Source organism: Nannospalax galili, unplaced genomic scaffold, assembly GCF_000622305.1.
Source record: "Nannospalax galili isolate Female #2095 unplaced genomic scaffold, S.galili_v1.0 scaffold1687, whole genome shotgun sequence".
NCBI lineage: Eukaryota > Metazoa > Chordata > Mammalia > Rodentia > Spalacidae > Nannospalax > Nannospalax galili.
This window is the reverse complement of record NW_008357037.1, coordinates 200,368-224,366: the sequence shown is the minus strand read 5'-3', so window position 1 is coordinate 224,366 and position 23,999 is coordinate 200,368. Positions and strand designations below refer to the sequence as shown.

Here is a 23,999-nt window from a genome sequence, read left to right as displayed (position 1 = left end):
CTTTATAGTGACTTCAAGGTCAGCCTGTGCTACTTGAGACCCTGTTTAAAAAGAAAGCCAGCCTGTGGGAGGTTCAAGATAATTTGGGATGTGGTACATAGGTACTCCCTGAACAGTTCCTGCAACATCGTTGCACATGTGAAAATAGTCATAATAAAACATTGGGGGAAGGTCCTGAAGTCAGAAATGTACTTAAGGGCTGGCACTGTGGCTCAGTTTGTAGAGTGTTTACCTGGCATGCAAGTTGTGGGTTTGACCCCAAGCATGAAATAAATTGGGTGTGGTGGCACACACCTGTTATCCCAGTGGGTTGGAAGGTGGAGGCAGGAGGATCAGAAGTTCAAAGTCATCTTCAGCTGTATATCAAGTTTGAAGCCAGCTCAGGCCACATGAGATCATCTTTAAAAAAAGATTTTATTTCGAATTATGTGTACATGTGTGTGTGTCTGTGTTGTAGGAGCATGTGAGTCTGCACTCAGAGGCCAAAGAGGATCCTCTGGAGCTGGAATTATAGGCAGTTTTGAGTCATCTGATGTGGGTTGTGGGAACCAAATTTGGGACCACTGCAAGAGCAGTGCACGACTTTTAACCGCTAAGCCATCCCTCCAGCCTCTACTTTAAAAAATACTTATTTTCATTATTATTTTTATTATATTTTATTTATTTATTTATTTATTTTTATTGTTTTTATTTTATGTGTATGCATGTATTGCCTGCATGTAGGTAAGTGCACCCATGTCACGCAATGCCCGTGGAGGTCAGAAGAGGGCTTTGGATTCCCCTGGAACTGGATTTAAGGACAGTTTGTAGCTGCCATGTGGGTGCTGGGAATCGAACCCGGGTCCTCTGTAAGAGCAGTCAGTGCTCTTAACCACTGAGCCATCTCTCCAGGCCCTGTTATTTTTGTTGTTTATGTGTGTGTGTGCATGTATCTGTGGGTGCACATGTTTGTGCAGGTGCTCTTGGAAGCCAGAAGAGGGTGTTAGATCCCCTGGAACTGGAGTTATAGGTGGTTGTCAGTCGCATAACAGGGGTGCTGGGAACTGAATTCAGAAAAGCAGGAGGTGCTGTTAACTGCTGAGCCATCTCTCCAACCTGATTCTCCTTATGAAGAAGAAAGAAATCAGGGCTATTTAGATGGCTCAGTGAGAAAAGGCACCTGCTGCGAAGCCTGATGATCTGAGTTCAATCCCTGAGTCCCACAGGGCGGAAGAAGGGAAATGACTCCTGCAAATTATTCTCTGACCTCCACATACATGTTATGGCAACACATACGTGCATACATACAAAATAACAGGTAATAAAAGTAATTCAAAAAGGGCAAGCAACAAAAGTAAATTAAAAAAAGAATGTCTTCAATTATTTTCTAATATTTCCCTTAAAATAACCTTTAAAAAGACCTACAGGTGAAATAAGTATAGCAGAAAACTACTGGTTATTTTGTTTTTAATTTTAACAGGGATGGAGGCAGAATCCAGGGTCCTTATACATGTTAAGCAGGTGCTCTACTTCTGAGCTACATCTGCAGGCCGTGTTGATGGTTAGTAAATGAAATGGGGTGATGGGGACTCTGTGTGTGTGTGTGTGTGTGTGTGTGTGTGTGTGTGTGGTCACAACACATGGGTGCTCATGGTTTCTTTCATGGGCAGGCAGGAGGGAAGGGATGGTCGAAGAGGTCAGAGCCGGGCAGTGCTCTGTGTTGCTGGTCCCTGTGTGTTAGTAGCTGCTTTCAGAGTTGGAGAATTCCCAGAGTCCAGCTCTGTTGCTGGCTTCAGGCTTTCCCTGATCCCTGAAGCAGGATAGCAGACAGCCCAGCCTTGTCCCTCCCCTTCCCTCCCTCCTCAGCTTCACATCTGGTCCCGATGTCAACAGCCAGGGTGGGCGGTGGCCATGTTTTTCAGCTCCCGCCCAGCCTCATGGGAGGGGTGGGCTCCCCCATACCCACCTCTTACTCACTAGGACAGACTGGGTCATACCAGCATAGGAGGCCCTGCCCTGGGCCAGACTGGGGACCAGAAACAAACTTTTATTGCAAAATGAGGACCTTCAAGTCACAAAGAGGTCAGAGATGGCCTCTTCCCCATACTGAAGTTGGAACTTGGCCCCCATTAGATCATCTAGCTCTACCAGGGGATCTAATGGAGATCTAAAAAAATTTTTATATTTTGAGCAGTGTTAGGGATTGAACCCGGGCCTTTCCAAATATACTAGGCAAGTGCTCTACCACTAAGTTCTGTCTCCAGCACTGCAATGGGGACTTAGATGCAGAGTAGGGATGACTGTGGGTCAGTATGTGTTTGAGAGCAGAGCCCTGATAAAATGTTTCATAAACAACAAAGAAACTTTTTCTGTGGTCCACTGGTCCTCATGTATCCAAGGTCTGTGTTTACAACTACAGATTGGAAAGCATGTACTTTTGGGGAGTCTTTGTTGGAAAGTGTGTTTAATGGATAAAGGTGTAGAGGTGGCCAGGAACAATTCTTCTGCAGCTGTGATGTGTCTCAGTGGGAAGAAACTTGGAAGAGCCAAGACAGAGTCATGCGTGGTCTGGCTGTCATGGATAGGGGTGCTCATGTGCCTGGATGGTGGTGAGGTCATCCATGGGAGTGGACAGGGATGTCTTTTGGCTGTGACACCACCCCAGCTGGGGCATGCTGTTCTGTGTGGCGAGGACCCAGAGACAGTAATGTTAAGTGTGATGGATGAAGAGGAAGTGAGAGCTCTGAACTCGGGTGGGCTCGGGTGGGTTGAGGAGGTGGCAGTTGGATTCGGTTGTGAGCATAGGGATTGTGTGGTGGATGGGTTGGTGAGGTACCTGGTTATATGCTTGTGATTCTGGATGTATCATACTGCATTTACGAAGGCTGAAAGCCTATGCGGTCCGTGGTGGTTCACACCAGTAATCCGAGCACTCAGGAAGCTGAGGCAGGAGGATCACAAGTTTGAGGCCAGCCTGAACTACATAGCAAGACAGTCCTCTCCAAAAAAAGTGTATGCATCAGTTGCCTTGTATGTATGGGTGTGTGGCTGTGGGTCTCGGCAGCTGCATGGGTCAAATGTGTGTGTGACTAACTTTAGGAGACAACTGTAGGACCATGACCATGGTGGTCCACGCCCACCCTTGAGGCCGCATCATTCCAGGTGGTTTCCATCTCCCTAGTGCCCTCCTTCATCTGGAGTGGTGGTCAGTGGGCTGGACCTGCAGCTGGAAGGCTGGGGGGATGTTGAAAAGGCCACAGACAGCTGGCTGGAGACTCAAGGTGTCCGGCGGGCACGGGGTGTCCAGGGAGAAGGCCTGCAGGATGGCAGTGAAGAACAGGAAGAGCTCGGAGCGCACCAGGCCTTCTCCTAGGCAGATGCGCTTACCTGGTGAGAGAGAGAAGACGGAACTGAGTCAGCAGTGCTCCCATCTGAGTCCACAAGGGGAGTCAACGGAGATCCCAGGGTGAGGGGCATGTCCTGTTCTGTGTGTCACTGACACCCACTGGTTGCAATCAGTCAGCACCCTCTGGTTATCCCTCAGGCCCAGCAGATACCCAAAGAGAAGGGCAGGAATGCTTCGAGCTTTCTCAAGTGGCCATCTGCATCCAGGAAACGGTCTGGGTTGAACTCCTCTGGCTTCTGGAAGGCCTCGGGGTCATGCAGGACAGAGCCAAGAAGAGGGAAGATCTCAGTGCCCTGAGGGGACAGAATAAAACTGTGAAGTTCTGGGGCTGGAGAGATGGCTCAGAGGTTAAGAGCACTGACTGCTCTTGCAGAGGACTGGGGTCCGATTCCCAGCACCCACATGGTGGCTACAAACCGTCCTTAACTCCAGTTCCAGGGGAATCTGAAGCCCTCTTCTGACCTCCTCGGCATTGCATGACATGGGTGCACTCACATACATGCAAGCAATACACTCATACACATAAAATAAAAAATAAAAAATAAAAAAACTGTGAGGTTCTGGCTTTCCCAAGAGCGATACAAGCTCACATAGCTTCGTTTTCTATATTGTTACTTCAGCATAATTTGCTTAAAAATCAACATTTTTCTTTCCTTTAAAAAAACTAAAAACATTTAAAAATTTTGAAAATTTTATGTGTTTGAGTGTTTTGCCTACATATGTGTAAGTGCACCTGTGTTGTGCAATGCCCTCAGAGGCCAGAAGAGGGCATCAAATCCCCCGGAACTAGAGTTATAGACATTGTGAGCCACCATGTGGGTGTTGGAAACTGAATCCAGGTTCTCTGCAAAAGCAGCCAGTGCTCTTAACTGCTGAACCTTCTCTCTAACTTACAAATACATCTTTTAAAAAAATACTAAAAAATTTACAAAGTCAAACTAATAAATAAATAAAACCAGGGCTGGATATGGTAGCATACACCTTTAGTCCCAGCATTTGGCAGGCAGAGGCAGGTGGATCTCTGTGAGTTTGAGGTCAGCCTGGTCTGTGTAGTGAGTTCCAGGCCAGTGGGGCTACATAGTGAGACCTTGTCTCAAACAAACAAGCAAGCAAGCAAGCAACACACACACACACGCACCCCCCCCAAACAACCAGTACTGTCAGCATTAACTGAGTGCCTCTCTTTTTTTTTCCTGTCCCTGTCCACTTCCCTCTCTTGATCCTACTTCTCTTCTTCCCTCCCTTCTTTTCCTCCCTTCCTCCCTGTTTCTCTCCCTCTCTAATTGAATCTCTTGAAGCCCAGGAAGAAGATAAGACTATTATTCCCATTTTAAAGATGAGAAAGCTGGGTGTGGTGGCACATTCCTGTGATCCCAGCACTCAGGAGGCTGAGGAAGGAGGACTGCCGGACTGCAAGGCCAACCTGGCCACCTAATGAAATCTTATTTCAAAAGAAAGGGGGAGGTTAGGGATGTAATTCAGTATAGAGCATGTGCTTAACATGTGAAAGGCCCTGGGTTCAAATCCATAGTACTGTAAGAAAAGGAAAGGAAGAAAGAAAAAGACAGATGAGGGAACCAAACCTGGAGAACTTAAGCAGCTGCCCAAGGAACGTCTGAGAGAACTTGGCAGAGTTTGCTATCTCTGCACTGTTCTGAGTGTGCTGTGAGTCCTAGAGGAAGCATGGCTGTCCTAAGCCACGTCTCTGGGGAATGTCTCAGAGAGGCAAACGCAGGGGTGGGTGAGGAGGCCTGTCTACGAAGGCCCATGTTCAGGGAGAGTGGCCTCCCTTAGGCCAGATCAGAGCTTCCGTGTTTCTGGGCTTGTGTAGTGGAGGGTGAAGGCCAGTGGGGGAGAGGGCCAACTTTCTTTGGCAGGGAGTCTGGCTCATGGGCTATGAATTGGGAAGGTGAAGGGGCTCCAAGGAAAGACAGGGTTTTGTGACTGCTGTTAAAAACAGCAAGGCTTGGGGCTGGAGAGATGGCTCAGCTGCTAAGAGCACTGACTGTTCTTGCAGAGGACCCGGGTTCGATTCCCAGCACCCACATGGCAGCTATGAACTATCCTTAACTCCAGTTTCAGGGGAATCCCTCTTCTGACCTCCACGGCATTGCATGACACGGGTGCACTCACATATATGCAGGAGATACACTTGTACACATAAAAATAAAAATAAATATATTTAGAAACAGGAAGGCTGGTAGAAGTGGTTAAAGGTTAGTCTCTAGGTTCAAATCCTGCCTTCCCATTTGCAGGCTGGGTGACTTTGAAGCCTCTTAACCTTACGGCTCTCTGTTTCTTCATCTGTGAACTGAGCATGATAACTGTATAGGATTGCTTTGGAGATGAAATAAGATAATACTTATATAGGAGCTATGGCTCAGTAGTCAACAGTACTGGTTGCTCTTCCAGAGAAACTGGGTTTGGTTCCCAGCACCCACATGATGGCTAACAATGTAACTCCAGTTCCAGGGGATCCAACACCCTCTTCTGACTTCCACAGACATTGCATGCATGTGGTATACTTACATACATGCAGGCAAAACACTCATATGCATAAAATAATAAAAAAGATAAACGATAACATGGAAAACATTCAGAATAATACCTGGCATAAAGTAAGAACATCTGTGATTCTTGTCATCACAGCACTGTGGCTGCCCTGTGCATACAGATCACCCAACTCTCCACCCAGAGCTGAGTGGGTGTTTTACAGGCATTGCCTTACTACTCCAAATGAATACTATTATTATTCCTAATTTAGAAGAGCGGTTATATTGATGATCAGAGGATGAAGTGATTTGTTTAAGGCCCCGGCTTTAGAAAACTGCGGGGTTAACTTAAGGATTTGATTCTAGGAGCAGCTACTGGCAAGTCGGTCTCAGGATTTGGGATGTATCGCCCTCTGGTGGTTCTAGGTTTGAGCTGCTTTCCAAAGAAGGTAGAGAGAAATAGGTGGGAGGTGAGAAGAGGATGCGATGGAAGAGTAAAGAGAGAGGGGGACAGAAAGGATAGGGGAGAAGGAGAAATAGAGTTAGAGAAAGAGACAGAGAGGGACTGATAGAGAAAGAGAGAGACTCTGTAGAAGCAGCAGAGAGAGAGAGAGAGAGAGAGAGAGAGAGAGAGAGAGAGAGCGCTAGCTCAAGGCTCAGATCCCAAAGCAGAGACAATCATCCTGGGCATACCACATACTCACCTGGGGCAGGGTGTATCCTCGGAAGCAAGTGGTCCTTGTGAGGGCTCGGGGCATTCCCATGGGCACCAGAGCCAGGAGGCGTTGTGTTTCATTTAGAACTGCATCCGTGTAAGGGAGGCGGGTACGGTCACTCAGGCTTGGTGCCCGGCCAGGCCCCAGCTCCTGGGTCAGCTCCTCCCGAACTCGCTCTGCATGCAAGAGGATTATAGGTCAGGGGTGGGATAGGACCCTGTGGTCCTCCTCCTGGGAGCTCCATCTTTTGGGTAGTAATGGTTTGGGATGAGGCTGGCAGTGGGTGAGGAGCAGCACCTCCAGCCCTCGGTGAGCCTGGGGCCCCACACATCCTATTTGCTGGATACTGTATCTATTCTATCTTAGTTCCCATAACAACAAATGATAAGGTGGGTACTATCACTGATTTCTGTTTCCTAGATGAGGAAACTGACACAGAGAGCCAAGTCACCTACTCCAAGTCGCAGCTGACTCTAATAGTGGCACCAGGCCCTTAAACCCATCTGCCAGGTCAGACTACCTCCATTGGCAGAAAGACATTTAGCTCAGCTCCTGGACCTGGAAACACTGTGGGAGACGCTGTGTGTTCCCCGGGGCTTTTTCTCAGCCTGGCCGGTTATCCAGCATCTCTCCCTGACCACTGCAGCTTTAGGACCTCTGTTCTGATTGAGACCCTTGCCTCTTTCTTGTTGTTTGTTTTGTTTTGAGACAAGGTCTCAGACGCCGTAGCCCAGATTACAGTGGAAATCAATGTGCAACCAAGGCAGGCCTTGAACTCACCATCTTCTTGCTCGGATTACAGGTGTGCACCACGGCACTTGGCTAATGATTCCATTTGTGTGTGTGTGTGTGTGTGTGTGTGTGTGTGTTTGTTACTGGGGTTAGTACTCAGAGCCTCATATATGCTAGGTAATCACTCTACAATAGGGCCATACCCCTAACCTTTCACAGGTAGTTTCCCAGCAGGTGCTGTACCACTGAGTCACTCCCCTAGAATTCTCTCACTGGGGGACTCTAGGCAGGTGCTCTACCACTGAGCCACACCCCAGCCCCTCACTGGGGGATTCTAGGCAGGAGCTCTACCACTGAACCACACCCCCAGCCCCTCACTGGGGGATTCTAGGCAGATGCTCTATCACTGAGCCACACCCCAGCCCCTCACTGGGGGACTCTAGGCAAGTATTTTACTACTGAGCTACATTCCCACTCCTACAATTCACTTTTTCAGGGAAGCTTAAGATTTTCTAAGACGCATATTTAAAATGGGTGTAGTAGTTCACACCTGTAAACCCAGCACTTGGGAAACTGAGCCAGGTGAGTTAGAGAGCAGCCTGGAGTATACAGTTGAGCAGCAGGCCAGCCTGGGCTATAGCATATGACCATGTCCTAAATAAATATCTTTTTTTGGGGGGGTCTTTTTGAGATAGGGTCTCCCTGTAGCCCCATCTGGCTTCAAACTCGCTATGTAGACCAGGCTGGCCTAGAACTCACAGAGATCCACCTGCCTCTGCCTCCTAAGTGCTGGGATTAAAGGAGTGTGCCACCATGCCTGGCTATACATATCTTTTAAAAAATTAAAGTTGATCCATTTTCCCTGCTCAAGGTCCTTCCAAAGCTCCTCATGAATGGGGATAAAGCATAAAATGAACCATAAAGGTGACAGAGTGTCACAGACATCTCCCGTCTTGCTTCTTACTATGTTTTATACTGAAACTGGAAGCCCCCCAACTCCTCGATGCTCAGAACCCCCAAATTCTGTATTCATTTTTATCTGTAGGCTCTGCTGTGCCTGTTCATTCTGTCCTCTCAAGCCTTTATGTGCGCTGGTGGACCTGGCTGGTGGCAAAAGCTCTTACTTTGAACTTCAGGATATTTCAGCAGGAGCAGGAGGGCGTATCGGATGGTGGCACCGACGGTCATTGTCCCAGCAAACAGCAGGTAAGTGACTGTCATCAGCAGGTTCTTATCAGTGAATTCTGTACCTGGGTCTTGTTTCTCCTGAGTGGTTAAATAAATGTTTGGGGAAAGTTGAAAATGAGATCTGTTGTGTAAGTAGTACAGAGATTTGGAGGGTTTTTTAACAATTAAAAATTTATTTATTTATTTATATTTATTTATTTATTTATCTATTTACAAACAAGGTCCCCTGTAGTCCCAGCTGGCCTGGAGTTTGCTATGTAGATCAGACTGGCCTCAACTTCACAGAGATCTGCCTGCCTCTGCCTCAGGAGTGCTGGGATTAAAGGCATCCCCCACCGTGTCTGGCTCTTTTTAAAAAATTTACTTTAAAGAAAAAAAAATATACATATATTTATACTTGCCCCTAAAGATAAACTAAGTCAGTTATTTAAAATTGTTTACAGTTTTTAATTTTCCTTTAAACTCAGTTTTAGATTCATGCTTAAGTTTGCCCAGAAATCTATTTATTAGCAAGATTTTATTTTTTAAAACTGGAAACTGCTTCTGTAGACAAACTAAGTTTTTTTTTTTTTAATTTTTAATTTTTTTATTTTAAGGGATGGTTTTAATGTAGTTACAAAGCAAATTTGAAGCATAATACAGATTTCAGGACAGTTAAATCATAGGATAAAGCAATTTATAAGGAAGTGAATAAATTGCTTTGGGAAGACTGAATTTACACAACGTTTCAGGGAGAACATCTCAAACAATCTTGATCATCTTTGTACTCCCGCCCCCATTACTTTTAAAGTATTTTTATCGGTTTGAGAATTTTACAACGTATTTGATCATATTCAGATCCCCTCCTCTTCTCTACCCTATTTTAAAATTTTATGTGTATGAGTGTTTTGCCTGCATGTATTTAAGTGCAATGCCTGAGGAGGCCGGAAGAGGACATCAAATGCCCTGGAACTGGAGTTATGGATGGTTGTTAGCTGCCACGTGGGTGCTGGGAATGGCACCTGGGTCCTCTGCAAGAGCAGCCAGTGCCCTAAACTCCAGCTTCTATTTGTTTGTGTTAACCTTTATTTATTGTGTGTGGGGACATGGTGAGCAATGGCACCATGTAGTCAGAGGACAACTTGCAAGAGTTAATTCTCTCCTTCCACCATGTGGGTCCCGGGAATCAAACACAAATCCTCAGACTCAGGAGCAAATGCCTTTACCAGATGATCCATCTCATGTCTCCCCCTTCACCCCACCCCCAACTTCTTTTTGACAGGGTCGCATTGTAGTCCAGGCTGGCCTTGAACTTGCTATGTAGCTGAGGATGACCCTGGACTTCTCACCCTCCTGCCTCTCCCTCTCATGTGCTGGGAGTACAGGTGTGTGCCACCACACCCAGTTTGTACGGTACTAGGGCTCAAATCCAGGGCTTCATGCATGCTAGGCAAGCACTCTACCAACTAAGCTACATCTCCAGCCTCCATACAAAGACATGTAGGTAGAGAAAGGAAGTCAAGGCCAGGTGGTGGCTCACACCTGTAAATCTAGCAGTTGGGAACCAGAAGCAGGAGGATCACAGCAAGTTCAAGGCCAGTAGGCTACAAGGTGAGCTCCAGGCTAGCCCAATTACAGACTAAGATCCTATCTCAACAACCTACCCCCCACCCTCTTCCCAGAGAAAGAGATCCTAGGCAGTCTCTCTCCCTAAAGGAAAACTGCGTGGAAGGCTGGACTCAAAAAAGGATTAGCTTCTTCTTCTCAGGGTCCCATCCTGAGTTTAGTACCAGCTTAGCCCAGGGATAAGGACTCAGTAGGTATTCAATAAATGCATAATCGTCCAAGCTAGTGGCCCCATTCAAGAAGAACCCTTTCTTCTCCCAAGTTTCCATACCTGTTCCATCCTCAGCAGGAAGGCATCAACAATGTCACATGCAGGGCCTGAGGTCTGGAAGTTCCCCTGGTGCCGCTCTACCTGCTGGGCAGCGAAGGCAGCCAGGGTGCCCAAGTGGCGCTGGAGCTCTGTGTGGGGGCCTGGCAGGGGCTGCAGGAACCAGGAGAACATCTCGTAGGTCTGTGGGTACAGGAAGACAGCTGGTTCTCAGGGGGGTGGGGTGGTTTGGCAAGAACCTTTGAGTAGGGTGGGTAGAGAAGGGTTCCACCTTTTACCTGGCCCCATGGGGAGCTGATCCCTAGGAGGGTACCACTTGCTGCCTGGACCACAGCCTGGAACTCCTCATCTTCATAGGGTAAACGCAGGCCAAAGTTGAGAGAACAGATGACATTAGAGGTGGCCTGGGCCAGCAGTAGGGAGGGGTCAAATGGATGTCCTGGAAGTCAGGGGAGAGAGGGGAGGGAGGGGGGAAGAGCAGGGAGGGAGGGACGGAGGGAGAGGAGGGAGGGATGGAGAAAGGGAGAACGATGTTAGACGATGAACGAAAAAGAGAGAAAAAGAGGCAGAAAGAGAGATGAAACCAAGTGTGGCTCACATCTGTAATCTCAGAATTTGGGAGGCTGAGCCAGATGGATTAATGGTGAGTTTTGAGACCAGCCTGGGCTACATAATGAAATTCTGTGTCAAAAAACTAAACAAAACAATGAGCCAAATTGAGATCCACAATCTCAGGGACAGGGACAGCTGCTGCCTGTCAGTACCCTCTGCAGAAAGGATTAATTCAGTGGGGAGGTGGCAGAACCCCACAGGTTTCCCTCAGGCAGCACCTCCCCCCACAAGAATGATGGGAAGTTCCCCCTCCTCTGGGATGGAGTCTTTTGTTAACCTTGCCCTACTGACCTTTTGTCTCCCGGAAGGCCTCCAAGAGACACTGCACCTCCAACTGGATCAGCTCCTCGCCTTCTCGCTTCCCCATGCCCAGGTCCCGTAGAGCCAGCAGGGTGAATTTCCTCAATTGTTTCCACCGCTCCCCGTTGGCAAAGAAAACCCCTGTGCAGAAGACTAGGTTCAAGAAAGGAATTGTCCCTTTCCCACAATGAGATGCCCCAAGACCCTGTCCTGAGCCTGTACCAGACCAGCAGGTGTGTGTGGTATATGTGTGTGTGTGTGTGGTGTGTGTGGTGTGTGTGGTGTGTGTGTGGTGTGTGTGGTGCATGTGTGTGTGTGTGTGTGTATGTGTGGTGTGTGTGTGGTGTGTGTATGTGTGGTGTGTGTGTGGTGTGTCTGTAGTGTGTCTGTGGTATGTGTGTGGTGTGTGTATGGTGTGTGTGGTGTGTGCGGTGTGTGTGTGGTATGTATGTGTGGTGTGTCTGTGGTGTGTGTGGTGTGTCTGTGGTATGTGCAGCGTGTGTGTGGTGTGTGTGTGGGGTGTGTATGTGTGATGAGGACTCAGTAGGTACTCAGTAAGTGCATAATTGAATTAACTAATGTTTTGACCTTGGATCTGAGAAGACAGTCTTCTGAATAGGTATTGGTGATTAATCACCCACTCACCATTTATTTATTATTAATTAATTAATTATTTATTTATTTGGTCTTTTTGAGACAGGGTCTCCCTGTAGTCCCAGCTGGCCTGGAACTCACTATGTAGACCAGGCTGGCCTTGAACTCACAGAGATCTGCCTGCCTCTGCCTCCTGAGTGCTGGGATTAAAGGTGCACCATGCCTGGCTTTTTTTATTTTTTTTAAAAAATATTTTATTTATCATTTTATGTGTCTGAGTGTATTGCCTGCATGTATGTAAGTGCACCGATGTCATGCAATGCCAGCGGAGGTCAGAAGAGGGCGTTGGATTCCCCTGGAGCTGGAGTTATAGCTGTTAGCTGCCATGTAGGTGCTGGGACTCGAACTCAGGTCCTCTGCAAGAATAGCTAGTGCTCTTAACCACTGAACCAACTCTCTAGCCCACCTACTCACCTCTTTAAAAAAGATTTGCTTTTTAAATTGTGTGTGTGTGTGTGCAGGTAGGTATGTGCACATGAGTAGGGGTGCCCTTGGAGGTCAGAGGTATAGGATCCCCAGGAGCTAGAATTACAGGCAATTGTGAGCCTCCCGATGTGGGTGCTGGGAACTGAATTCAGGTCCTTGCACGAGCAGTACTTTCTCTTGACCTCTGAGCCATCTCTCCAGCCTCTCACCTCTCTATCCCTCTTCCTCCCATCTGCCAGTAGCAGTATGGATGGAGCACCATGGGGGGCCCCTGCCCACAATGGAAGGATGAACAGGGGAAGGTTAACAACACTGCACTGTCTTCCTCCTAAGACATTTATTCTGCATAGATCGTCCCCCTTTGAGCTCTGTGTTTCCACTTGTTGAACACTGGCTTGTAGCAGCCTCTAGACACCTTTTATAGATGTCCTTCCCCACCTCTTGTGTCTGAAGCTATTTCCTTCCATGTCTCTCCTCTCCCCATCTCAGCCCACCATGAGCCCCTGGCCCTTGGTCAGAACCTTGGGCCTCACACTCTTGTCTTTTCAAACTACCCCTTTTTTCTGTCCTTAACCCTTGTCCTGGTCCAGCTGGTCCCTTCCGTTGACTCCCAGCCTTCCGTTCCCCCCATGCTCCACAATCCTTCCCTATTTAAAATGTACAGCTCCCAGAAAACCAGGAGCCCAGCAGCTCTGATGTGACTCACAGGCAAAATGACCAGAGTCCCAAGACTTTTAGTTTTATTAATCATCCACTACGACTTCTCTCATTTCCTCAAAGGCATCATGATTCTTCCCCTCCCACCTTGCTGGTTCCTCTGCCTGCATCACTCTCATGTCCCTTCATCTTTTGTGGGGGGGGGGTGTGTTGGACACTGAACCCAGGGCCTTTCTCATGTCAAGCAAGTGCTCGACCACTGAGCCACACCCCAGCCCCTCACTGGGGGATTCTGGGAGAGCTCTACTACCTAACTACATCCTTAGCTGCACCCCTATCCTTTCACTTTTATTTATGTTTTTAGCTCTTTGAGAGTGTCTTGCTATGTAGCCCTGGCTGGCCTGAAGTCCTAGCAATTCTCCTGATTCAGCCTTTGGAGTGCTGGGATTAAAGGCAGGAGCCATCACACTTGGCTGCTCCCCCAACATCTACCCTTTGTGCCTCAGCTTAGATGTCACTTCCCCTAAGGAGCCCCTCTCCCAAGCACTGGTCCCTTGTGTTCTCTCAAAGCTGTAGTTCTCATTTTATAATTCTATCCCCTCTGCCGTTCTATCACAGGCTTCCTCTCAGGGTCTGCATCTGCTTTGGTCACCTGTGTCCTCAGGACCTAGGACAGGGCCAGGCACAAGGTGACTGCGGGTAGAATGGATGCATGCTTCCCTCTCAAAGCTTTTGCTCACGCTGGTCCTCCTGCCTGCACACAATTTTCCTCCTAGCCCAGGAGCCTCAGCTCAGACACTGCTCTCCCCAGCAGGCTTCCCGAGTGTCCTTTAGCAAACAGGAGGAGTCAGGGCCCTCTGGTGAATTTCTATAGTCCCAGGACTTTTCTTATGCTACCCTGAGCCTTCCGTCCTGGACAACCCCTCTGAGCTGTCACCGTCTGGTGAAAGACCTGTCCCCCCACGAGCCTGGGAGCTCTAGGGGAACTAGGCAGTGGCTGTCTGAGTCACTGCTGTGCTGCCAGGCTTTGTCTGTGTGTGTGTATGTGTGTGTGATTTCTGTCTTTATTTAAAAATATTTTATTTATTATTTTTATTATATGTGTATTAGTGTATTGCCCGCATGTATGTAAGTGTACCCGTGTCATGCAATACCCATGGAGCTCAGAAGAGGGAGTCAGATCCCCTGGAACTTGAGCTACAGATGGTCGTTAGCCACCATGTAGGTGTTGGGATTCGAACCTCTGTCCTCTGCAAGAGCTACCAGTGCTCTTAACTGCTGAGTCATCTCTCTTCAGCCCCTGCTTTCTATCTTAACATAAATATTTCCTCTCTCTCTCTCTCTCTCTCTCTCTCTCTCTCTCTCTCTCTGTTGTGATGTGGGTATGGAATCCAGCACCTTACATATGCTAGGCATAGGACATATCCCTCAGCCTTTCATTAAATTCTAGGCAAACACTCTGCTGAGCCATGTCCTAGCCCCTCACTGGGGGATTCTAGGCAGGGGCTCTACCACTGAGCCACACCCCTGCCCCTCACTGGGGGATTCTTGGCAGTGCTCTACCACTGACCCACACCCCCAGTCCCACACTGGGGGCTTCTAGGCAGGGGCTGTACTACTGAACCACACCCCCAACCCCTCACTGGGGGATTCTAGGCAGGGGCTCTACTACTGAACCACACCCCACACCACCCACTGGGGGCTTCTAGGCAGGGGCTGTACTACTGAACCACACCCCACACCACCCACTGGGGGCTTCTAGGCAGGGGCTGTACTACTGAACCACACCCCACACCACCCACTGGGGGCTTCTAGGCAGGGGCTGTACTACTGAACCACACCCCACACCACCCACTGGGGGCTTCTAGGCAGGGGCTGTACTACTGAACCACACCCCACACCACCCACTGGGGGCTTCTAGGCAGGGGCTGTACTACTGAACCACACCCCACACCACCCACTGGGGGCTTCTAGGCAGGGGCTGTACTACTGAACCACACCCCACACCACCCACTGGGGGCTTCTAGGCAGGGGCTGTACTACTGAACCACACCCCACACCACCCACTGGGGGCTTCTAGGCAGGGGCTGTACTACTGAACCACACCCCACACCACCCACTGGGGGCTTCTAGGCAGGGGCTGTACTACTGAACCACACCCCACACCACCCACTGGGGGCTTCTAGGCAGGGGCTGTACTACTGAACCACACCCCACACCACCCACTGGGGGCTTCTAGGCAGGGGCTGTACTACTGAACCACACCCCACACCACCCACTGGGGGCTTCTAGGCAGGGGCTGTACTACTGAACCACACCCCACACCACCCACTGGGGGCTTCTAGGCAGGGGCTGTACTACTGAACCACACCCCACACCACCCACTGGGGGCTTCTAGGCAGGGGCTGTACTACTGAACCACACCCCACACCACCCACTGGGGGCTTCTAGGCAGGGGCTGTACTACTGAACCACACCCCACACCACCCACTGGGGGCTTCTAGGCAGGGGCTGTACTACTGAACCACACCCCACACCACCCACTGGGGGCTTCTAGGCAGGGGCTGTACTACTGAACCACACCCCACACCACCCACTGGGGGCTTCTAGGCAGGGGCTGTACTACTGAACCACACCCCACACCACCCACTGGGGGCTTCTAGGCAGGGGCTGTACTACTGAACCACACCCCACACCACCCACTGGGGGCTTCTAGGCAGGGGCTGTACTACTGAACCACACCCCACACCACCCACTGGGGGCTTCTAGGCAGGGGCTGTACTACTGAACCACACCCCACACCACCCACTGGGGGCTTCTAGGCAGGGGCTGTACTACTGAACCACACCCCACACCACCCACTGGGGGCTTCTAGGCAGGGGCTGTACTACTGAACCACACCCCACACCACCCACTGGGGGCTTCTAGGCAGGGGCTGTACTACTGAACCACACCCCACACCACCCACTGGGGGCTTCTAGGCAGGGGCTGTACTACTGAACCACACCCCCAACCCCTCACTGGGGGATTCTAGGCAGGGGCTCTACCACTGAGCTATATCCCAGTCTCTGCTTTTTCAAGACAGGGTTATACTATAGCTCATGCTGGCCTTGAATTCACTATCTAGCTCAGGTTGGCTCAAAACTTCTTGCCTTAGCCTACTAAATTCTGGGGTTGCGGGGCAAGGATCACTATACCCTGTTAAGTTTCTATGCTGTGAGTGTTTGTATGTCAGCTGCTAGATTCTTGGAAAGTTTCCCATCATTGGGCTTCACTTGGATTAATAATCATTATCACCTCACCTTGGTAATCAGTGAGTAAGCACTCTTCACTCGATATGTGGTCCAGGCCCCATTCAATCCCGATGTGTCAGGCACCATTATCACCCCGATACAAAGGAAAGAGTGGCACTAAGCCAAGTGCAACAATCACCCCCATACCTGTAAGTGAGGGCAGGACCCAGCCGTCCCACTTGCTCTCATGACTCATGACTCACCATGACCATCAAAAGTCTTGTCCAGTGTTGCCAATGTTCCTCGCCCACTGAACTCCTCCGGCTGACCTCCCAAGGCCTCTCGAACAGCCTCATGCCCAACCAGGACCACCACACGCCTCCAGGGGCCCAGGTGCACCGTGAACACAGGCCCATACTTCTTACTTAACTAGAGACAGAGAAGGAGAAGTGGATGGTGATGGATCATAAGGAGCTGCCTCTGCCATCCAGGCTCTATCTGTTCCAGCTCCATCTGGTCTGGCTTTTGCTCCCTACACGAGGAACCTGCTCCCTCCCCACCCCAAGCAGAAGTGCCCCTTCTGGGAAACTCAGTTCTGTTTTTGCATCAGGCAGTGGGGGTGGGCTTCCTAAACACATCCTTTTGTACCCTCTTACTTCCTGCCAGGCTCTAACCTCTGACCTTGGGACCATCCCAAATTAACTTTATTCTCCCCTAGTTCTCCCCTCCTCCACCAATATCCAGTTACCTCTTTCAACCATTGCTAAACCCCTAAATCCCCCAGCAGCTGCAGTGGAGCATCTGCCACCTCTCTCCTTTGAACACCCACCCCCTTTCTCTGTCCTTAAAGTCCCTCAGAATATTTTTGAATGGGGAACTTCATGCCCCACCACCCCTGGCAAGTTGGGACTGCCTCCTCATCCTCCCACCCAGTGGTAGGAACTCCTAGCTCCTGGCTGAGCTATACCCGTCCTCCCACTCCACTGTCTCTGAGGCAGATTCCTTCATCCCAGAATGCTCTCTCCTCTGAGCCTGGAACCCTTCAGCCCCCTTCAGTCTTCAGAGTCCTCCAGAATCTCCTCCTCAGGTAGCTTCCTCTCCTGTGGGTCAACCTGGCCTGCTACCACTTGTCTAGACAGTGCCTGCCTTCCAGCTTTGGTCCCAGCTTACAATCCTCCCAGCATTCTGTGGGTCCTCCTGACCTGGGACCCCCTGCCCCTCTGGGTCATTCTTTCTGGCTCTCACCTTTTCTCTAGCTCTCTGTCAGCTGGGTCCCTCATACCTCAGTCCAGTCTCCAGGACATCCCTCTCTCCTAAGCCCTGGACAACCTGTTCTCGTCCCTCTGGAACCCCTGCCCACCCTGGATCCTGCTTCCCTCTCCGGGACCTAAGAGCTCTGCTTCTTCCAACCTGGGGACCCTCCCCTTTTCTGCCACAGTCACTCTGCTCCAGTCCCCCCAGGCCAGGGCAGCCATAGTCCTTTTGCCCTGGGAACTTCTGCTCCTGGCTCCTTCCTAGAATATCCCCAAGTCCACCTGCCCTGGCACTTGGTGGATCCTGCCTCTGCCCCTAGCTAGGACGTCCCCGTGTCCCCTCACCCTCAAGAGCCCGGAGTACAGCGCGCCAGGACGGAGCTGCAGGAGGTTTCCCAAGAGCGGTAGTGGCGTGGGCCCCGGGGGCAGGCGGCCTTGGGCCCGGGTCCTGGGCAGCACCAGCGTCAGCAGCAGCAGCAGCAGCAGCGCCAGCAGCAGCGCCCAGGTGCCGGCCGCCTCCATCGCTGCAGGTTGGCTCCTTCGCCACCTCCCAGACGCTCCTCGGCTGCGGGGCCAGTTAGGGGCGGGGAGCCGGGCCGCTCCCTTCCCAAAGAAATCAGGCGGAGGGGGCGGGGTAGCCTACTGCAGGCGTCTCTCCCCGCGCCCAAATTTCTCCCAGGCTACGACCGCCAGCTTGAAGTCCTGGACAAACGCAGGAACGGATCTCCGAGGTCATTTAGGTTTGCCTGGAGTTCGGGGGGGCGGGGGGGGGGCGGAGACAGATCCTTGGGCTCCAGGTTGGGCGTAGTTAGCAAACAAGAGGAACCTGGGAGCAGGAGACTTTGGCTGGCTGCAGCGGCCACACCTTGCACCCTGTGGTGACCCTGCGCTGCTCTCTCCGGCTCCTACCTCCCTCATGGTTATCTTGTGCGTGCGTGCGTGCGTGCGTGCATGTGCAGTGTCTAGGGAGCTTGTTTCCTCCCGCATCTTAACCTCCACCAACCGGGAGGGACTTGACCTTCTGCTGACTTGAGATTACAGCCAGGCTCCTGACCTAGCTTTTGGACCTGGGTCGCTCTGATTGGGTGATTATTCTTTTGTTTTGAAACTGGGTCTCAGGTAGCTCAGGCTGGGCTGTAACTCACTGTGTAGCTGAAGATGATCTTGAATTTTTAATCTTCCTGCCTCCACTTCTCAAGGGCTGAGAGGCAGGATCCACCAAGCCTGGCTCACTAATTCATGTTAAAAAAACACGTGTTTTCATTCGTGTATGTCTCTCAGTGTGCGCGTGTGCATGTGTATGCGTCGGTGCTCATACACCTGTGCACACGTGCAGGAGGCCTCAAGTTGATATCTGGTGTCCCCCTGGATTGATTCGTTTTCACTTTATTTTATTGAGGCAGGGTCTCTCGCTGAACAGGGAGCTCGAGGATTCCAGCTAGTCTAGTTAGCCATTGTTCCTCAGGGAGGGATCACCCAGCTTTGGTGTGGGTTCTGGGAGTAGTGGCAAACATTTTCTCCACCGAGCCATCTCCCAGCTCTAATTAATTTTTTATTATCATATGTTAATTATGCATAATAATGGCTTCATTCTGGCATTTTATACACATATAATGTATTTTTTCATATCCACCTCATTACCCTCTCTTGTTCCCCTCCTGCTGAGTCCTTCCTTTTCCACTTAGTCCTTCTTTGACTTTCATTGGTATTAATGAATTGGTTAATATTTGATGAACTGATGAGTTTCATTAGAGTTGATTACAGGGTCTTGGTTGAGAAATTATTTCCAGGAGCATAGCTATGCCACCCAAGACAATCTCTCACTCCCCAGGGATTATTAACTGCTTCAGAGAGGAGTGGAGCCCCATGACCCCCTCCCAGCTCTCTAGGTTCAATTTATTAACTTAGAGGCAGCTTGCATATTGGTCAGGAGCTGGACAGCTGCAGCCAGATTCTTTCCCTTCCCAGCTGTCATTTTGCCTACTAATTCATCTACAATAGGGCTAAGTTTTCAGGATTTAACAGGTACACATTTGCATACAATTTGAAACAGCTACGGGTGCATCTTTAACAAGGACCAATTTTTGTGTTGCTAGGGATCAAACCCAGGGCCTTCTGCACGCTAGGCAAGCACTCAACCACAGACCGACAACTCCAGCCTCTGTTAAAGAGGTCTAACTATAAACAAGACGTGGTTCTAGACATGAATATATAACTAGGAGCAGTCTAGAGGAGGGCTCTGCTCTCTCTGAGCTCAAATCCACATGCAAATAAAGATGGAATTGGATAATGAGGAAGTACAAGGATCCGAGGAAGAATAATGCGGCTTCCAACGCACCATTGCTGGTTTGGTTCACTCTGCATTCCTAGCATCTGGTGCAATGGCTGGCACATAGATGGTGCTTAATAAATATTTGTTGTATCAAAGATTGAAGAGGAGGTAGGGCCTCTGAGGACTCTAGGGGGGGAGCTCTCTGGCAGGACAAGACTTCCCATTCAAGAGTACAAACGGATGTTCTCTGAAGAAACCATATCTGTGTTGAGGATGCTGGAGCATGTTGACCAATGAACTAGCGTTTCAGATTGTGGCAAGATGGAGTGTTGGAGATCTTTTGGGCTATCTTTGGCCTCTTTTGTAGTCATTTATTACCTCTATCTGAGCTCACATCTTCATGACTATTACGTAAAACTTTTGGAATGCATTGTTAAACTCAGCAGGCCACTAGTGTCCACCATCCTAAAGCTAAGAACATTAAAATGCTAAGAACATCTGAAACCTATAAAAAAAAAGTTTCCAAGCTCTGCCTTCCTGATGTCCTCTCCAACATATTTGGTAAATACAATGATTTATGACTTTCTTTTGTTTTGTGTCTATAAAAGTTGATGTCACCTCTTCCGCAGTGAGATGAGCCTTTTTGGACAAGTTAAATCTGTGCTTCTAGTCATGGTCACTTGGCTCAGAATAAATTTGCTCTGACTCCTTTTGGAGAAAGAGCTGTGATGTGGGACCTCAGAGATGACCCATTTTCACTAGAGGAGTCATCTGGATCAGCCCAGGTAACCAAGAGGGGCACCATCCATGTTGCCTCAGTGAGTGGATATTGGTGAGTCCTTCTGGGGCTCTGAACCGCTTTTTGTTTTGGTTGACAGTCTGTTGGTTTATTTGGAGCTGGTTGTTATATTGGATATCGTTGTCAGGATGTTTGCTTGCTAGCATTCCGCCTTGTTTCTCCTGCTATGCCTCTAACATCTAACAGATTTTTCTGTCTCTTTCTCCTGTTCATGGCAACCTCTCTTCTTTTAGTATAGAAATGTTATGAGGGTTGATCATGAAGATGCTGAAGATAAGAGCAACAGAGTTCCTTCTAACCCAGCAGGTGGAAGCATTGGAAGGAACTCTCCAGAACATTCGATGGCTTCTTAGTAAAACCCCAAACAACATACTTTTGGGCCACAACATGCCGCAGGGCTGGAGAAATGGCTCAGCAGGTAAAGGCCATGTTGCCAATATGAGTTCAATCCCAGGGCCCCACATAGTGGAAGGAGAGATGTGATTTCTGCAAGTTGTCCTCTGACCTCCCATATGCATGCCATGATACCTGCACACCCACCCACATATATACACAGAAAATAAATAAATGTTAAAAAAAACCTCACAAAAATACTTTGTTCCTGGGTCAGAAGTATCCATACTGGCTCATTCAGGAAGGCACATTTAAGGGGTGATCATCTGGTGCCTGGAGCCCCCTCACATTGCCATAAACACACAGCATAAACTCCAGACACAGTGGGAGGACCTGACCTTGGGATGAAACCGGAGGGAGCCACACACAGATCCAAAACACAGATCCCTCGGGTTTGTCATAGAAGACTGCAATTTTTAGGAGAAAAGGTGGCTAAAATGGGGGAAAAAATCCGAGAAATGATATGCACGCTTGAAAAAGCAGCGCTTGGGAAGCAAGCGGATCAGGAGCTCAAGGTCATCCTTGCGCTCCATAGCGAGTTCAAGATTGGCTTTGGCTGCTTGACACCCTGTCTCAAAACAAAACAAACAAAACAAAACACAAAACAAAACAGAAATTTAAGAGTTTCGAGAAAAACTGTCATCTGGTATACCAGATGGTTTTCTTTGGTAGTCAGGAAAACTGGCAAATATTTGGAAAACGTGGACATGTAGCTAAAGATAACTTAGCTTGTGTTTCCCTTAGTGGGGAAACTTTGTGTCCCTAAATTGGTTCTTTTTTGGCTAAACTAGCAGTCCTTAGTAGGAAAATGAAAGATGAGTTGGCATCGTACTTTAATTGGAATTTGGAAGTACCCAAGAAAAGGAATGATAAAAGTTTTAATGTATAAGAAGTAATAAGTAGCCGGGCGTGGTGGCGCATGTCTTTTATACCAGTACTCGGGAGGCAGAGGCAGGTGGATCTCGGTAAGTTCGAGGCCAGCCTGGTCTACATAGTGAGTTCCAGGACAGCTGGGGCTATAGGGAGACCCTGTCTCAAAAAGACCAAAAAAAAAAAAAAAAAAAAAAAAAAAGAAAATAAAAGAAAAAAAGAAGTAATAAGTGAGTTTTAGAGACAATATCATTATTAGAGACAAAATTAGAATCAAAAATCAAGTGACCATCACTTAAATGAAGGCGTCTTGTAAGGCAAACTTTGCTTCTGCAAGGAAGGGTATGTAGCACCCCAAAACTGGAGAGCAAGCACACAGAGTAGAAAATTTAATAGGTTTTTAAAAATCTTAACACAAGAGTGCTTTTTTCCACATTGACTGGGGTGTGATGACAGTCTTTCGGAGTTGGTTAGTTTTTTTTTTTTTTTTTTGGTCTTTTTGAGACAGGGTCTCCCTGTAGCCCCAGCTGGCCTGAACTCACTATGTAGACCAGGCTGGCCTTGAACTCACAGAGATCCGCCTGCCTCTGCCTCCTGAGTGCTGGGATTAAAAGTGTGTGCCACCATGCCCGGTGCAGGTGGTTAGTTTTAAAAGAATCGGTGTACTTAAAAAAGGTGGGGACTGGAGAGATGACTCAGCAGTTAAGAGCAGTACTGCTTTTACAAAGGACCAGAGTTCAGTTTCCAGCACCCATTCAACTGCTTGTAACTCCAGCCCCAGGTGATCTGATGCCTGCTTCTGAACTCTGTGGGCACCTGCACACATGTGCAACCCCCCCAACACATACACTCATAATTAAAAATAGTAAAAATAGGGGGTTGGAGAGATGGCTCAGCGGTTAAGAACACTGATTGTTCTTGCAGAAGACCCGGGTTCAAATCCCGGCACCCACATGGCAGCTAACAACTGTCCGCAACTCCAGTTCCAGGGGATCCGACAGCCTCTTCTGTCCTTTGCATTGCATGACACAGGTGCACTTACCTACATGCAGGCAATACACACATACACATAAAAAATAATAAATAAATAAGCCGGGCGTGGTGGTGCATGCCTGTAGTCCCAGCACTTGGGAGGCAGAGGCAGGCGGATCTCTGTGAGTTCAAGGCCAGCCTGGTCTACATAGTGAGTTCCAGGACAGCTGGGGCTACAGGGAGACCCTGCTTCAAACAAACAAACAAACAAACAAACAAATCAGCTGCAATGAGGAAAAGAAAAAAAAAATAAAATATTTTTTAAAAATAGTAAAAATAGGCATAAAAAAAAGAATTGATGCAAGGGAAATGAAGGAAAGGGGACAGGGGTTGTCCACTCAGGGTCATCAGGTTTCTGGAATGCATCAGGGTCTTTGCATAAACAAAGGTGTTACAAAGTACAAGAGATTACAAAATAGCATTACAGGGGCTGGAGAGATGACTCAGCAGTTAAGAGCACTTGCTACTCTTGCAGAGGACCCAGGTTCGGTTCTCAGCACCCATATGGCAGCTCACAACCCTCTGTATCTCCAGTTCCAGGGTATCTGATACCCTCTTGTAGCGTCTTCAGGCATTGCATACATGCAGGCAAAATACTCATACACATAAAATAAACGTAATAAAATTGGTTAAAAAAATCTGCCAAATGAAAAAACAAAGCAAAATAACATTACAAAGGTTGCATCCCTGTGATCATTTTTTGATAGATAAGATCTGAATTCCTTGTAATAATTTTCCTCATTGAGAACAGGAGATGAAACTCAGGGCAGAGACCCTCTTTGTTTCATGTCCTTGGCCATAAGCCAAAAATGTCCTTGGTCCTGTCCTGACTGGGGGCCAGAAATAGCAGAGGTGTTCGGGGCTCTGATCCCTGGTTTGTCCTAAATGGTTTTGGGGGGCCCCAAAGTAGCAGTTCCAAGACTGTCTTTGCTGGAGGCCAAAAGTGACAGGAGAGTTCTTGTTCCTGTTTCTTTGTCATCTCCTACATTTATAACTCTGCCTAAAGTCTTGGGGTAACTGGACAACAGATCAAGTCATCCCCCTCCACATGCCTTAGACCAGCTTCTTCATCGGTTCTTTAAAAAGGCCCCAGACTAGCAGGTCCATGGTAC

General features: G+C 48.8%; 1 protein-coding gene across 1 annotated transcript; it reads right to left on the bottom strand.

Moving 5' to 3' along the window:
* Nucleotides 1-1,429: 1,429 nt before the first annotated feature.
* On the bottom strand, nucleotides 1,430-18,261 carry LOC103751510 (cytochrome P450 2S1). The gene is made up of 9 exons (XM_008854985.3): nucleotides 17,867-18,261; nucleotides 16,532-16,697; nucleotides 11,290-11,439; nucleotides 10,665-10,825; nucleotides 10,390-10,569; nucleotides 8,450-8,591; nucleotides 6,582-6,769; nucleotides 3,537-3,678; nucleotides 1,430-3,366 (listed from the first exon to the last, which is right to left on the bottom strand). The coding sequence occupies exons 1-9, from the start codon at nucleotides 18,041-18,043 to the stop codon at nucleotides 3,170-3,172; spliced, it is 1,503 nt and encodes a 500-aa protein (XP_008853207.1). The 5' UTR covers nucleotides 18,044-18,261; the 3' UTR covers nucleotides 1,430-3,169.
* Between the last annotated feature and the right edge of the window lie 5,738 nt (nucleotides 18,262-23,999).